Source organism: Trifolium pratense, linkage group LG2 (genome assembly GCF_020283565.1).
Source record: "Trifolium pratense cultivar HEN17-A07 linkage group LG2, ARS_RC_1.1, whole genome shotgun sequence".
Taxonomy (NCBI): domain Eukaryota; kingdom Viridiplantae; phylum Streptophyta; class Magnoliopsida; order Fabales; family Fabaceae; genus Trifolium; species Trifolium pratense.
The window spans coordinates 3,246,407-3,257,855 of NC_060060.1; the positions used below are offsets into that span (position 1 = coordinate 3,246,407).

General features: G+C 35.1%; 1 protein-coding gene across 2 annotated transcripts; it reads left to right on the top strand.

The window, feature by feature from the left end:
* The first annotated feature begins 1,528 nt into the window (after positions 1 to 1,528).
* Positions 1,529 to 9,665, top strand: LOC123906997 (protein CROWDED NUCLEI 3-like). Of its 2 annotated transcripts, none has more exons than XM_045957048.1 (8): positions 1,529 to 2,026; positions 2,929 to 3,138; positions 3,914 to 4,167; positions 4,275 to 4,545; positions 4,633 to 4,716; positions 5,179 to 7,304; positions 9,012 to 9,204; positions 9,295 to 9,665. In XM_045957048.1, exons 1-8 carry the CDS (start codon positions 1,715 to 1,717, stop codon positions 9,529 to 9,531), a joined length of 3,687 nt encoding a protein of 1,228 aa, XP_045813004.1. In that variant the 5' UTR covers positions 1,529 to 1,714; the 3' UTR covers positions 9,532 to 9,665. The 2 variants fall into 2 exon arrangements, with proteins under 2 accessions (XP_045813004.1, XP_045813006.1); XM_045957050.1 differs by having other exon boundaries at positions 1,587 to 2,026; positions 9,012 to 9,198.
* The last annotated feature ends 1,784 nt before the right edge of the window (positions 9,666 to 11,449 follow it).

Consider the following 11,449-nt stretch of genomic DNA (forward strand, 5'->3'; position numbering starts at 1 on the left):
GGCCATATCAGCCGCATTACGCTAAAAAGGTGAGATAGTTTTAACAGTTGCCTCAAGTGGGATCGCCGCATTGCTTATACCTGGCGGTAGAACAACACATTCAAGGTTTTGTATTCATCTAAATGTTGACGAGTTTTCAACATGTACCATAGTTCCTAAAAGCCCTTTGGCGCTATTAATACAAAAAGCAAAGCTCATTATATGGGATGAAGCACCAATGATGCACAAACACTATTTCAAATCTGTTGATCGAACTTTAAAAGATATTCTCAAGTCTGTTGATGAAAAAAATAAACACATTATCTTTGGTGGAAAAGTTGTTTTTGACTGAGATTTTAGACAAATTATACCATTAATACCCAAAGGTACAAGGTCAAAAGTTGTTCATGCTACTATTAATTCTTCGGTTCTTTGGAATTTTTGTGAAGTTTTAACATCGAGTAAAACATAAGGCTTCTCGGTGGTGCTTCGAGTGCAGACGTTGAACAAAGAAGATTGTTTTCTGAATGGGTTTTGGGTGTTGGCGATGGAGAAATTGGAGATGACAATGACGATGACTTAGAACTTGACATATTCCATCAGATTTATTGATTCCAAATTCAGGTAATCCTCTTGCTTCTATCGTTGAAATCACATATCCCCAACTTTTACAAAACATGAACGATATAACGTATTTCTAAAATAGAGCTATATAAGCTCCTAAATATTCAATAGTCGACACAATAAATGATTATATGTTGGATTTAATTTCCCGGTGAAGAAAAAACATATTTGAGTTATGATACTTCACTCACACAAAATGTAGACGGTCAAAAAGTGGATGATGTTCATACTCCCGAATTTTTGAACACGATTTCTACGTCGGGACTTCCAAATCACAAGCTGAGACTTAAAGTTGGAGTTCCAGTTATGCTATTAAGGAATTTGAATAAAAAATTAGGATTATGCAATGGAACAAGACTTATTATTACGAGATTGGTAAAACGTGCTTTGAAGGAAAAATTATTTCAGGAAGTAATATTGGTGATCAGGTTTTCATACCTAGATTTTCTCTGACACCATCTGCCGTGAGAATTCCTTTTAAATTTCAAAGGAGACAATTTCCTATAATAATTTCTTTTGTGATGACTATTATTAATAAGAGTCAGAGACAATCTTTAAAGCATGTTGGGATATATCTTCCGTCGCCAGTATTTTCACATGATCAGTTATATGTTGCAATTTCAAGAGTTACTTCTAGAAAAGGATTAAAAATATTGATCATCGACGACGACAGTGAAGATACGACTAAGACTTCAAATGTGGTGTATAAGGAAGTCTTCCGTAATATAACATAATTTTCTTTGTATGAATATTTATCCAAAATTATGGTTAATCTATCGTTTAATGTTACTCAACTTTTTTCATATACCTTAAATTATTAGAATTATCATATCTTATTTAATTATTATATATCTTACGGCTAATCAGATTCGTATACCGCACGAGACGATGTTCTAGTATCATGAGTATTTGTACAAAAAAAATTATTCAGGGTATTTAATTTACCAATTTAACTATCGTTCTCGTACAACGTTCAGTCCCAATATTTCACACACCTCACATTTCAAAAAAGTATTCGACCACTTGTTATTTTCAATTTTCAATTTTCATTACCGGCGAAACCCTAACCGTGGTTCAGTGCAACTTTTCCGGCGACAAATTCACCGGCGAGATGTTTACGCCGCAGAGGAAAACATGGCCTGCGGGAAAAACAACAACATTCACACCGCATCGAGTCGGTGCTACACCTAATTCTGGCTTCACACCTTCCGCAAAGGGAAAGGCCGTCGTCATCGCCGATGAACCTCCTCCTCCACCATTGGGATCTCTGACTGAAACCAGAGGCGAGGCGGTGGTAGGATTGGACTCAGGGTACGTTGAAGACTGGAAGAAGTTTAGAGAGGTTGGATTGTTGGATGAAGCGGTGATGCAGAGAAAGGATCATGAAGCGCTATTGGAGAAAGCTTCGAGACTCGAAAGAGAGGTTTGTTAGTTTTGTGATTTTTTTTTTTTTTTTTTTTTGATTTTCTTGTTTTCAATCTTTTTCTAGGGTTTGAATTTTGTAGTTATTTTCTTTCTTTCCTGCAAATTAGATCATGGAGTGATTAGAGGCTTGCAATTTGCATTTGTTAGTTGTTGTTATTACCGGAAAATATACCGATTTTAATTTCAAGATGTAGTTTCAGTTGTTCATTACTGTTTAGTTTGTTGATACTTGATAGTGTTATAATTTTGAGGAATAAGTTGTTTTGATTGAGTCTAGTAGCATAGTATTGTAAGTTGTTAAGAGTAAATTAGTTAAAGTGCTGAAGCATTGTAGTTGATGGAGTAACGAAGGAAAATCGCTTTTTGTTATTACATGTAAACAGTTGGCACAAGGAATCAAAATGTATACTTTTGAAATTTTTTAGATGCATAAAATTTCAACCATTTATTAATAGTTTATCCGGTATTTCGATTGGTTATCCTTGTTTTCTTTTATTTTCTGAGACTTTTATGCTTATGTACAATAAGTACACTTACTAGAAGTAGAAACAACCCACTAAGTATTTTGTTAGAAGCTGACTCGTACCCTGGGAGAGTGTGGGTTCAATTCCTGCTGCCTGTGTGAGGAGTGCGGACCTTGTTGGTGGGTAATCGTAGTGTGTATATCTGTTAGAACTCTCTCTCTCTCTAGGGTTGGTTAGAAATTTACTTTATTTGTTATTTTCAAGGATTCATAAAACAGATGGTGTAAACAGAAAAATTGTGTTCCTAATTTCCTTCTGTAATTTTTTTAGTTATTGTTGTGTCAATATTAATTCAGAAAATAACTTCATGGTTGTATCCCAATGTTGTGTTTTTTGAACGTTATTGTAATAACAGGTTCTTTTAATCTTTTTGTAGCTTTTTGACTATCAATACAACATGGGCCTTCTGTTGATTGAGAAGCAAGAGTGGAGTTCCAAGTTCGATAGGCTGAGGCAAGAACTAGCTGAAACTGAGGAGGTTTTAAAACGAGAACAATCTTCACATTTGATTGCATTATCTGAAGTTGAGAAGCGGGAGGAAAATTTAAGGAAAGCATTGAGTACAGAAAAACAGTGTGGAGCTGATGTATGTTCTTTTTCTATCTTCAAGTATATGAATGTCGTTAAACATATTAATGTACTTATTACAACCATCGTAAGTATTTTTGCATGTTAGGTAGCTGATGCTAGCTATGGCTGAATTAGATCTCAGTCTGACAATGACACTCGAAAGTTTAAGCTAAAAATACAGAGAGCACAACTCATATCTTGAATTTTGACTGATTATGTTTTATTTATTACTTTTAAAAGTCAAGATAAAATTAGCATGATGCCATAGTTCATTATCAATTCATGAATATGCGAAAACATTGTATATGCTGGAAGTATGAATGATTCCTAGATTTTTGTTCTTGACATACAAATTTTTAATCTCATATAAAAAAACGTGGAAATGATGGGCTTTGATGTTTTAAAATAAATGTAGAGTTGTTTCCAAAGAAAACATATGTTGGGATGGTAATGTTTGCAATTTTTTTGAAACTTATGCACTGGTGGGTATGCATAATTCAGTTTTGGATGTAGGATACCCGGTCATACTTTATTCAAACTACTTCCGAGGCAACTGCAATGATTAGATAGGTAGATGTCTGTATGTATATATAATATATAGTGTTTTGTCCCCCAATAAATCCACTATTTTGTTGTCATTGCTATTTTAGGATGGAAAGCAAAATTGCTATCTTTCCTTGAGAATTTTATTATAGGATTTGGAGGACTTTTATTTGATGTTAAGGTTGTCCTAAATTGTCTGTGTAGCTATATCATTTTATACTGATTTTGCTGAAATCGATTAATTGCAGCTTGAGAGAGCTCTGCGTGCAATGCAAGAAGAGCTTGCCGAAGTCCATTCTTCCTCCCATACAAAGCTAGATAAAGCAAATGCATTGGTGGATGGAATTGAAGAGAAGTCTGCAACGGTTAACAAGAAATTGCATGATGCAGAAGCTAGGCTTGCTGAGGTTAACCAAAAAAATACAGAGCTAGATATGAAATTGCGAGAGTTGGAGGTTCGCGAAAGTTTGCTTCAAAAGGAGCGTTTGTCAGTAGCTACCGAGTATGGACTCCATATTCTATTTTTTTTTTTAATATTTCTGTTCATCGTATTTAGTCTTATGCTATGTGAATCAATTCATTGAAGTTGGTATTGTACCCCTATTTCAGTCGAGAATCATTTGAAGCAGTATTCTACAAACAAAGGGAAGATTTAAAGGAGTGGGAGAGGAAGCTAAGGCAAAGAGAGGATTTGCTATCGGATGGAAGGCAAAATGTTAGTGAAAGAGAAAAGAACGTGAGTGAAGCAGAGAAAAACCTGAAGCAGAAAGAGAGAGACCTAGAAGTGTTGGAGAAGAAAATTGACTCAGCCAATTCTTTATTAAAAGAAAAGGAAGTCGAGATAAGTAGAAGATTAGCTGATGTAGATGTAGAAGAGAAGGTGTGTTTTTAAATTTCTTATTTTGCCTTTTGTAAACATGTAATTTGCTTTTGTTTTCCATCATTTATGTTGTGGTTATGGTTGCAGAAAATAGATTCTCTAAAGAGCATGCTGGAGATGAAAGAGAAAGAATTACATGCACAGGAACTAAAGCTTAATGTCAGAGAAAAAGTGAGTCTAGGCACTTGGTAACTTTACAATACAATAGAATGTTTTTTAATTTGATAATCCAAACCAAATCATTCGTTATGCTTTGAAGTTGCTGGTTTTTTTCTGAGAATCAACCAAATCAATCCAATTAAATATAATGATTTTATTTTATCCCAAACTCAAACCAAATCAACCCACTAACATCCCAGCCTTTGTGGTCAATATGGTAATTTACTTTGAGACCGATAGATAGTTTTCAAAATAATTGGTAACTTTTAAAATTAATTATTAATAAAAAATGTGAATGCCGGTAAGGAAATTACTAAATCAACCCGTAGTTCTGGATATGTAATGTTTTCAAAATAATTGGTAAATTTTAACTTTTTTTTTTGACGGATGATTGCAAGTTTAACTTGAAGTACTTTAGAAAGTAATTCACATGATTTTGTTGCATTCTTACTCATGTACACGCATTTGCTACAGGATGGGATCCAGCAACTTCTTGATGAGCAAAAGGAGACTTTGGATTTAAAGTTGCAGGAGTTTGAGCTTGAAATGGAGCAAAAGCGAAAATCCCTGGCTGAGGAGTTTAGCAGCAAGGAGGAAGCCTTGGAGCATAGGGAAATTGAAGTCAATCATAGGGAAACTAAGGTTGGAAAAGAAGAGCTGGCTTTGAGTAAAAAATCTGAGAGAATAAAGGAGCAAGATAAGGAGCTTGAAACAAAGTTGAACTCTTTGAAGGAGAAAGAAAAGACTTTGAAAATAAAAGAGAAAGATCTGGAGAAGGAAAAAGAGCAATTGCTTGCTGATCGGGAGAATTTGGAGAATTTAAATGTTGAACTTGGGAAGATTAAAGCTGAGATTTCTCAGCAGGAGCTTCAAATATGCCAAGAGACTGAAAATTTGAAGCTTACTCAAGATGAGAGGGCAGAACATTCTCGTTTGCAATTGGAACTAAAGCAGGAAATAGAGCATACCAGAATGCAGAAGGAATTAGTTATGAAGGAAGCTGAAAACTTGAAGGAGGAGAGACTTAGGTTTGAGAAAGAATGGGAAGAACTTGATAAGAAAAGAGTTGAAATTAGTGGAGAACAACAGGAAATTGATAAGGAGAAAGAAAGGTTGAAAAAACTGAAGAGCAGTGAAGAAGAAAGGTTGAAAAGAGAGAAGCAAGATATGGAAGATCATTTAAAGAAAGAGCTGGAAAAGCTTGAATTGGATAAGGAATCGTTTAATGATTCAATTAAACAGGAGGAATTTCTTTTATCTGAAAAGGTGAAAAATGAAAAGGCACAAATGCTTCAAGATTTTGAATGGAAGTCAAGAAATCTTGAGAATGAAATTCAGAAAAGGAAGGAGGAGATGGAGAATGATCTGCAGGAAAGAGAGAGAAAATTTCAGGAGGAGATGGAAAGAGAGCTTAATAATATTAATATCTTGAAGGATGCTACTGAAAAGGAATGGGAAGAAGTAAAGTCTGAGGGTACCAGGTTAGAGAATGAGAGAAACGAACTTGAGACAAACAAGCAACAGCTAAAGTCTGACCAACGTGAGATGTATGAAGATTCTGAAATGCTTATGAATCTTAGCCAGAAAGTGAAGAAAGAACGTGAATGCCTTGTGGCTGAAAGAAACCATTTTCTCGCTTTTGTTGAGAAACTCCGGAATTGCAAGGACTGTGGGGAAGTTGTTAGGGACATTGTTGTGTCTGATCTTCAGTTACCTGACAGTAAAGAAAGAGGTGTTCTTCCCTTGCCTATCTCCCCTGTTTTGAATGATACACCTGTTAAGAACACAGAGGACAATGTTATCACTTCTGGCTCGAACTATTCTGAATCTACAGGGCCTGCTGGATCTACAAGAGGTGTTCTTCCCTTGCTCCGCAAATGCACGTCGATTTTCAGTTTATCCCCAAGTACGAAAACAAATTCTGTTGGTACTTCATATATGGCTGGGACATCGCCGGAGGTTGATGTGAATGTTAATATAGAAAAAGTAGATGAACCCGTGTCATCTCCTAATATAGAAGGACCTATAATTACTCTTCCAGAACGTCAAGTAGCAGGTGGAGTGGCGCTTCACTCTTCTAATACACCACACCTCCAATCTGATAACATTGTTAGAGACGTGAATAATGAATACTCTTTATCCGTAGATGATCACAGCTACATGGAAAGTTTGGTAGGTGGTGATCTTGACGATTCTCAGCAGTCAGTCCCAAAGGTTGGTCGGCGAAAACCTGGGAGGAAAAGCAAATCTGGAATTTCTAGAACACGCTCAGTGAAGGCTGTGGTTGAGGAGGCCAAGGAGTTCTTGGGAAAAAACTCAAAGGAAATAGGAAATGCGAGTTTGCAGTCTTTCAATACTGATCATAACATAGAAAACAGTCGAGAAGAGTCCAGTCACACTGAAAAAGCTACTGGTAACAATACAAGGAAGCGGCAACGTGCACAAACTTCCAAGATTGCAGAAAGTGAACAGAATGCTGGTGATAGCGAAGGACATGCAGATAGTATCACAACTGGTGGGCGCAAGAAGAAAAGGCAAACAGTTGCTCCACCCACACAAGTTACTGGGGAGAAGCGATACAATCTCAGACGGCATAAGACGTAAGTTTAGTGAGGGCCTTGTATGGGGTAATAAAAGGTTATATGTTTCTTTTTATTGTATCACTGTACACACTGGTTGTATTTATTTATTGCTGATAGTTTTCTTGTATGTTTATATTTGCATTAATTCGAAAGTAATGATGAGTTATATATATATATATATATATATATATATATATCGGTTCTTGCTAATTTTAACACTAAAACTCATCTCTCTTTTCCCTTTTCGTTGCCCCCTTCCCAATAAGTAATGAAGAAAAATTGCGTTGTGCCAATTTTTGCAGTGTGATTGGTTTGATTGTTATTTTGGTTTCCAAGGTTGCTTCAAATTTGAAATATTAGTGTTTGTTTCAAGTTATCTAAATTGATTCTTGGGAATATGCTTTCTATGAATATACTGATGCAAGCTTTTTAAGAAGTGTTTGGTTAATAATTATCACATTGCCACAAGTCTGTATAAAAGTGAGCATTGGAGGTAGTTCTAGGATTTAAAAAAAAGAAATTTTACATATATATTTTATTCCCATCTCATAAGATTATCTTTTCCCAACCCCTCCGTTGTAAATGAAATCCATGGGAGCTTTGAAATTATTTTGTCCACGCGAAACTTTTGTAGTTTGAAATATTAATAAACATAAGACTCATTATCTAACCATATTTTACTCTGTAGATCTTAACAGTTAGTATTTCAGTTGATATTTCCATCTGTTTATTATTTAGTCAATGTAGTTTCTACATTTTTGTCATAACAAAAATGATATAGTGTATGTTTGGTTTGCAATTGAAAAGCGGCAAGTCTTTTGACCCAAAGTATCTAGAGATTTTTTGAGAAAATTATGGTTACAACTGCAACCCAAACATACCCATAATAATCATTGTTATACCGTGGTCATGAAATTTGCTATTTTGGCATAAGCACAAGACTTCTCTGACCACATATTTAATCGGCTGATCATAACAGTTACCATGTCAATTGATGTTTCCAACTGTTTATTGTTTAGTCAAAGTGACTTCTACATTTCTGTAATAGCAAGAATAATAGAGTATGTATGTTTGGGTTGCAATCGAAAAACTGCAAGTCTTTGGATACAAATAACCTGTGGTTATGAAATTTGCTATTTTGGCGTTAATCACTTAAGTGCTAGATTGATTATTTATATGGACAGAAAAGCACTAATCATCAGATAGTAATGAAAATTGAGATTGAGATGGCAGTTTCTGATATGTAGTATACTGAAATATTTGAGAGACTTGTTTATTTGTACAGATGTTTGATCTGTACAGATTGTTTTACTGAAATGTAAAAGATCTTAATTGCAGCCCCTCAGTCTTGGATATCTAGTTTGTATAGTTATTTTGTGTTCAGACAGCACTAGAATTTTTTGAATGAGAGTATTTGAAATATTAATTTTGGATTTTTTTCCCGGATTTTCTGAAGGAACTGCATACATGGCTTTACTGTGGTGGATACTTTTCCAATAATAAGATCTTATTGTGTATAAAAGTAGGAATGTCAATTACCCGATTGAGAAACCATTTAATGCCATTTAGTCATTTTGATTAATGTGGGCGGATGTCGAGGGTGTTATTGATTGTCTTTCATGTGTCTGTATCTAGCTGTTAATAGTATATCTAGCACCATGCATTATTGTCGGCTGTGATCAAAATTTTCTTGATTGTGCTGACGTCGTGCGTTTCCTTGAACAGTGCAGGCACAGTTTCATCAGCACAGGAGTTGTCCAACGGAACAGAGACTGTGGAAAAAGAAGCTTCCGGTGATAAACAGGAGGCGGGTAATAAAAACCCTGAAGCAACAGTAGCTGATGACAGTATGCAAACCACAGCTCTAGTGCAGGTCTCAACAGTGTCCGTGGAGTTCAAAGATGATCGAGTTGTAAGGGTAAATCAATCTTCCTGTATTGATGATTGATTTAATTGTAAATTTTAGATATATGTTCAGTTCTATTTGACATTCTAAAACTTTTTACAGTTTGAAATACCAAGAGACAACATTGATAACAATGGTGCTACAACCAACCCTGTGGATCGTGTTGAAGAAAGTGGTACATTGGAATATGGAGGTGAAGATGGAAGCATAATCAATAATGACGTTGAAAATGAGGAGAGGGAAGAGGACGAGGACGAGGAGGAGGATGAAGAAGAGGAAGAGGAGGATCCTGGTGAGGTGTCTATTGGAAAGAAGATCTTTAAATTTTTCACAACATGATGGAAGTAGTTATATTTCCGTTTGATATTACATCATTAGATATACATACATCCTCATTCCTTTTAAATAGGAGTGGGTTAACTTCCATGTTTGTTTTGAGATTTATTAATGGAAAGATAAGAAGCATTGTTTTCCTTTCTTTGTCTATTATGATTGTTCTCCCGAAAAATTGATTGTACTGCTTATGTGCAGAGGATTTTCCATTCTAACACTCAGATGATTAATAATGATGAAGTGATATGAATATTCAGTAATAGAATAAAAAAAGGAGTGTTCAATTTGCAAGTCAGGCCTCTCTTACTAGTAGCTTTGAAAACTGTGCTAACATTTTGTGTTCTTGTTCCTTAGCTTTTCCATAAACAGTGGAAGAAAAGAGGTCAGGTTTTTTGTTAACCTTTTGCATTTGCATTACCATTCTCTATTTCTTTGCTGTTCCAACACATTTCCAGGATAATCTCTTCTATTTGTTTTGTTGTTCAAACTGTCACTGATTTTCTCTAGGGACCCATGTTGGTATTTGTCTTGATATCCCCTTCATTGCTGAGGGATCAAGTCAGTGCATGCCAATGAAAATCATGAACCAAATTATGCAGTAATTAGTAACGTTAAAGCCAAGCACCTCCTGTTTTTATGTGTTTTTTTTTTCCAATTTTTCAACATTCATCTTAGTCCTGTTTGACTCAATAACATCATGAAGAGGTTCAAGACTTTTTAGTCAAAGCCAATATTGCTCTCTTCATCATACTGTTATCAACGGCGGATGGCTGCCAGCAAAAAATATGCCATATATGCTTCGGGTTGCGGTCTATGACAGGACTATGATTAATATAATAGTTGTTTTAGCCTATGGTGGTTGGCATAAAATCTTCCATACCATAAAATCAAATGCCATGGCGCCACCATGGCTTAAATTTGACAGCAGTGCTTTGTCACCTCTTTGAGTTCAAGCTGTGTTGGACAAGTAGACCTTGATGTGGCTCCAATGGAGAAGAGTTTATATTCCACCATTCAAGAACTTTCTGGTGATTGAAGGAATGGCTCAGATCTCCATCCAGATCTGTGTGGTTGGACTCATGCTCAGGTACTATATACACCAAACTGCTAAATTTTCATGAAACTGCTAGAGTATAGACAAGGTTGGACATGTCAAATTAATTCATGTTAAAAGTTATGTCATTTCATGGTGACATGTCAAATTTGGTATTTTTTCTTTAAAATTTTTAGGAGAATCATTATTGTGAATGCAAATGTGGATTTGGAATTTTAGAAATGATTTTTCAGATGAGTTTCATAGGACTAATTGGTTAAATCTTCTGCAACTGGCCAACTGCATGGCAAAGTAAAAGAAAATCAACCGAATTAAATATAATTTTTTGCTAATCCCAAAGCTACTCTCATTTGAAGCTTGTTGATTCCCTCCCCGTCATAGTATGAAACTTAAGGCTTTCTATTTTCATTTTCTAAAATGTGTGTTCATTTTAACTTGCTAATAAGAGAATGTGAGACTCTGGAAGGGAACAATTGTGATGAAAACAACTTTTTGGCATTTTCCTTGTTTTAAAAAAATGTAGACAGTTGTTCACTTCAAGAGTCTACAATCACTTTGTTAGCAAGTAAAATTAATGCAAATTTTTTAAAATGAAAATTGTAAATGTTTTCACAAAGTAAATGGAGCCTAACTGTCTTTAGTACTTGTTCCCTTTCTCTAAGTTTTACTGGTCCTATAGTAAAAGATCACATACAGTGACTACTATAATCATTGCCCTTTGAGTTTGAGACATGTAGTTAGAGTTATAACTCTTTAAACTAACCAAGCAATTACTAAATTCAGAACATGATCTTCAATAATGGTTTAATTATAATGTGTTGTTTTGTGCTGCAGGGATCTCTTGTGATCTATTTAATGGTTCTTGGTAGA

Coding starts and splice junctions, on each gene's coding strand:
- LOC123906997 (XM_045957048.1), top strand. CDS start 1,715: ATGTTTACGCCGCAGAGGAAAACATGGCCTGCGGGAAAAACAACAACA. Junction 2,027..2,928: donor CTTCGAGACTCGAAAGAGAG/GTTTGTTAGTTT, acceptor ATCTTTTTGTAG/CTTTTTGACTATCAATACAA. Junction 9,205..9,294: donor AAGATGATCGAGTTGTAAGG/GTAAATCAATCT, acceptor AACTTTTTACAG/TTTGAAATACCAAGAGACAA.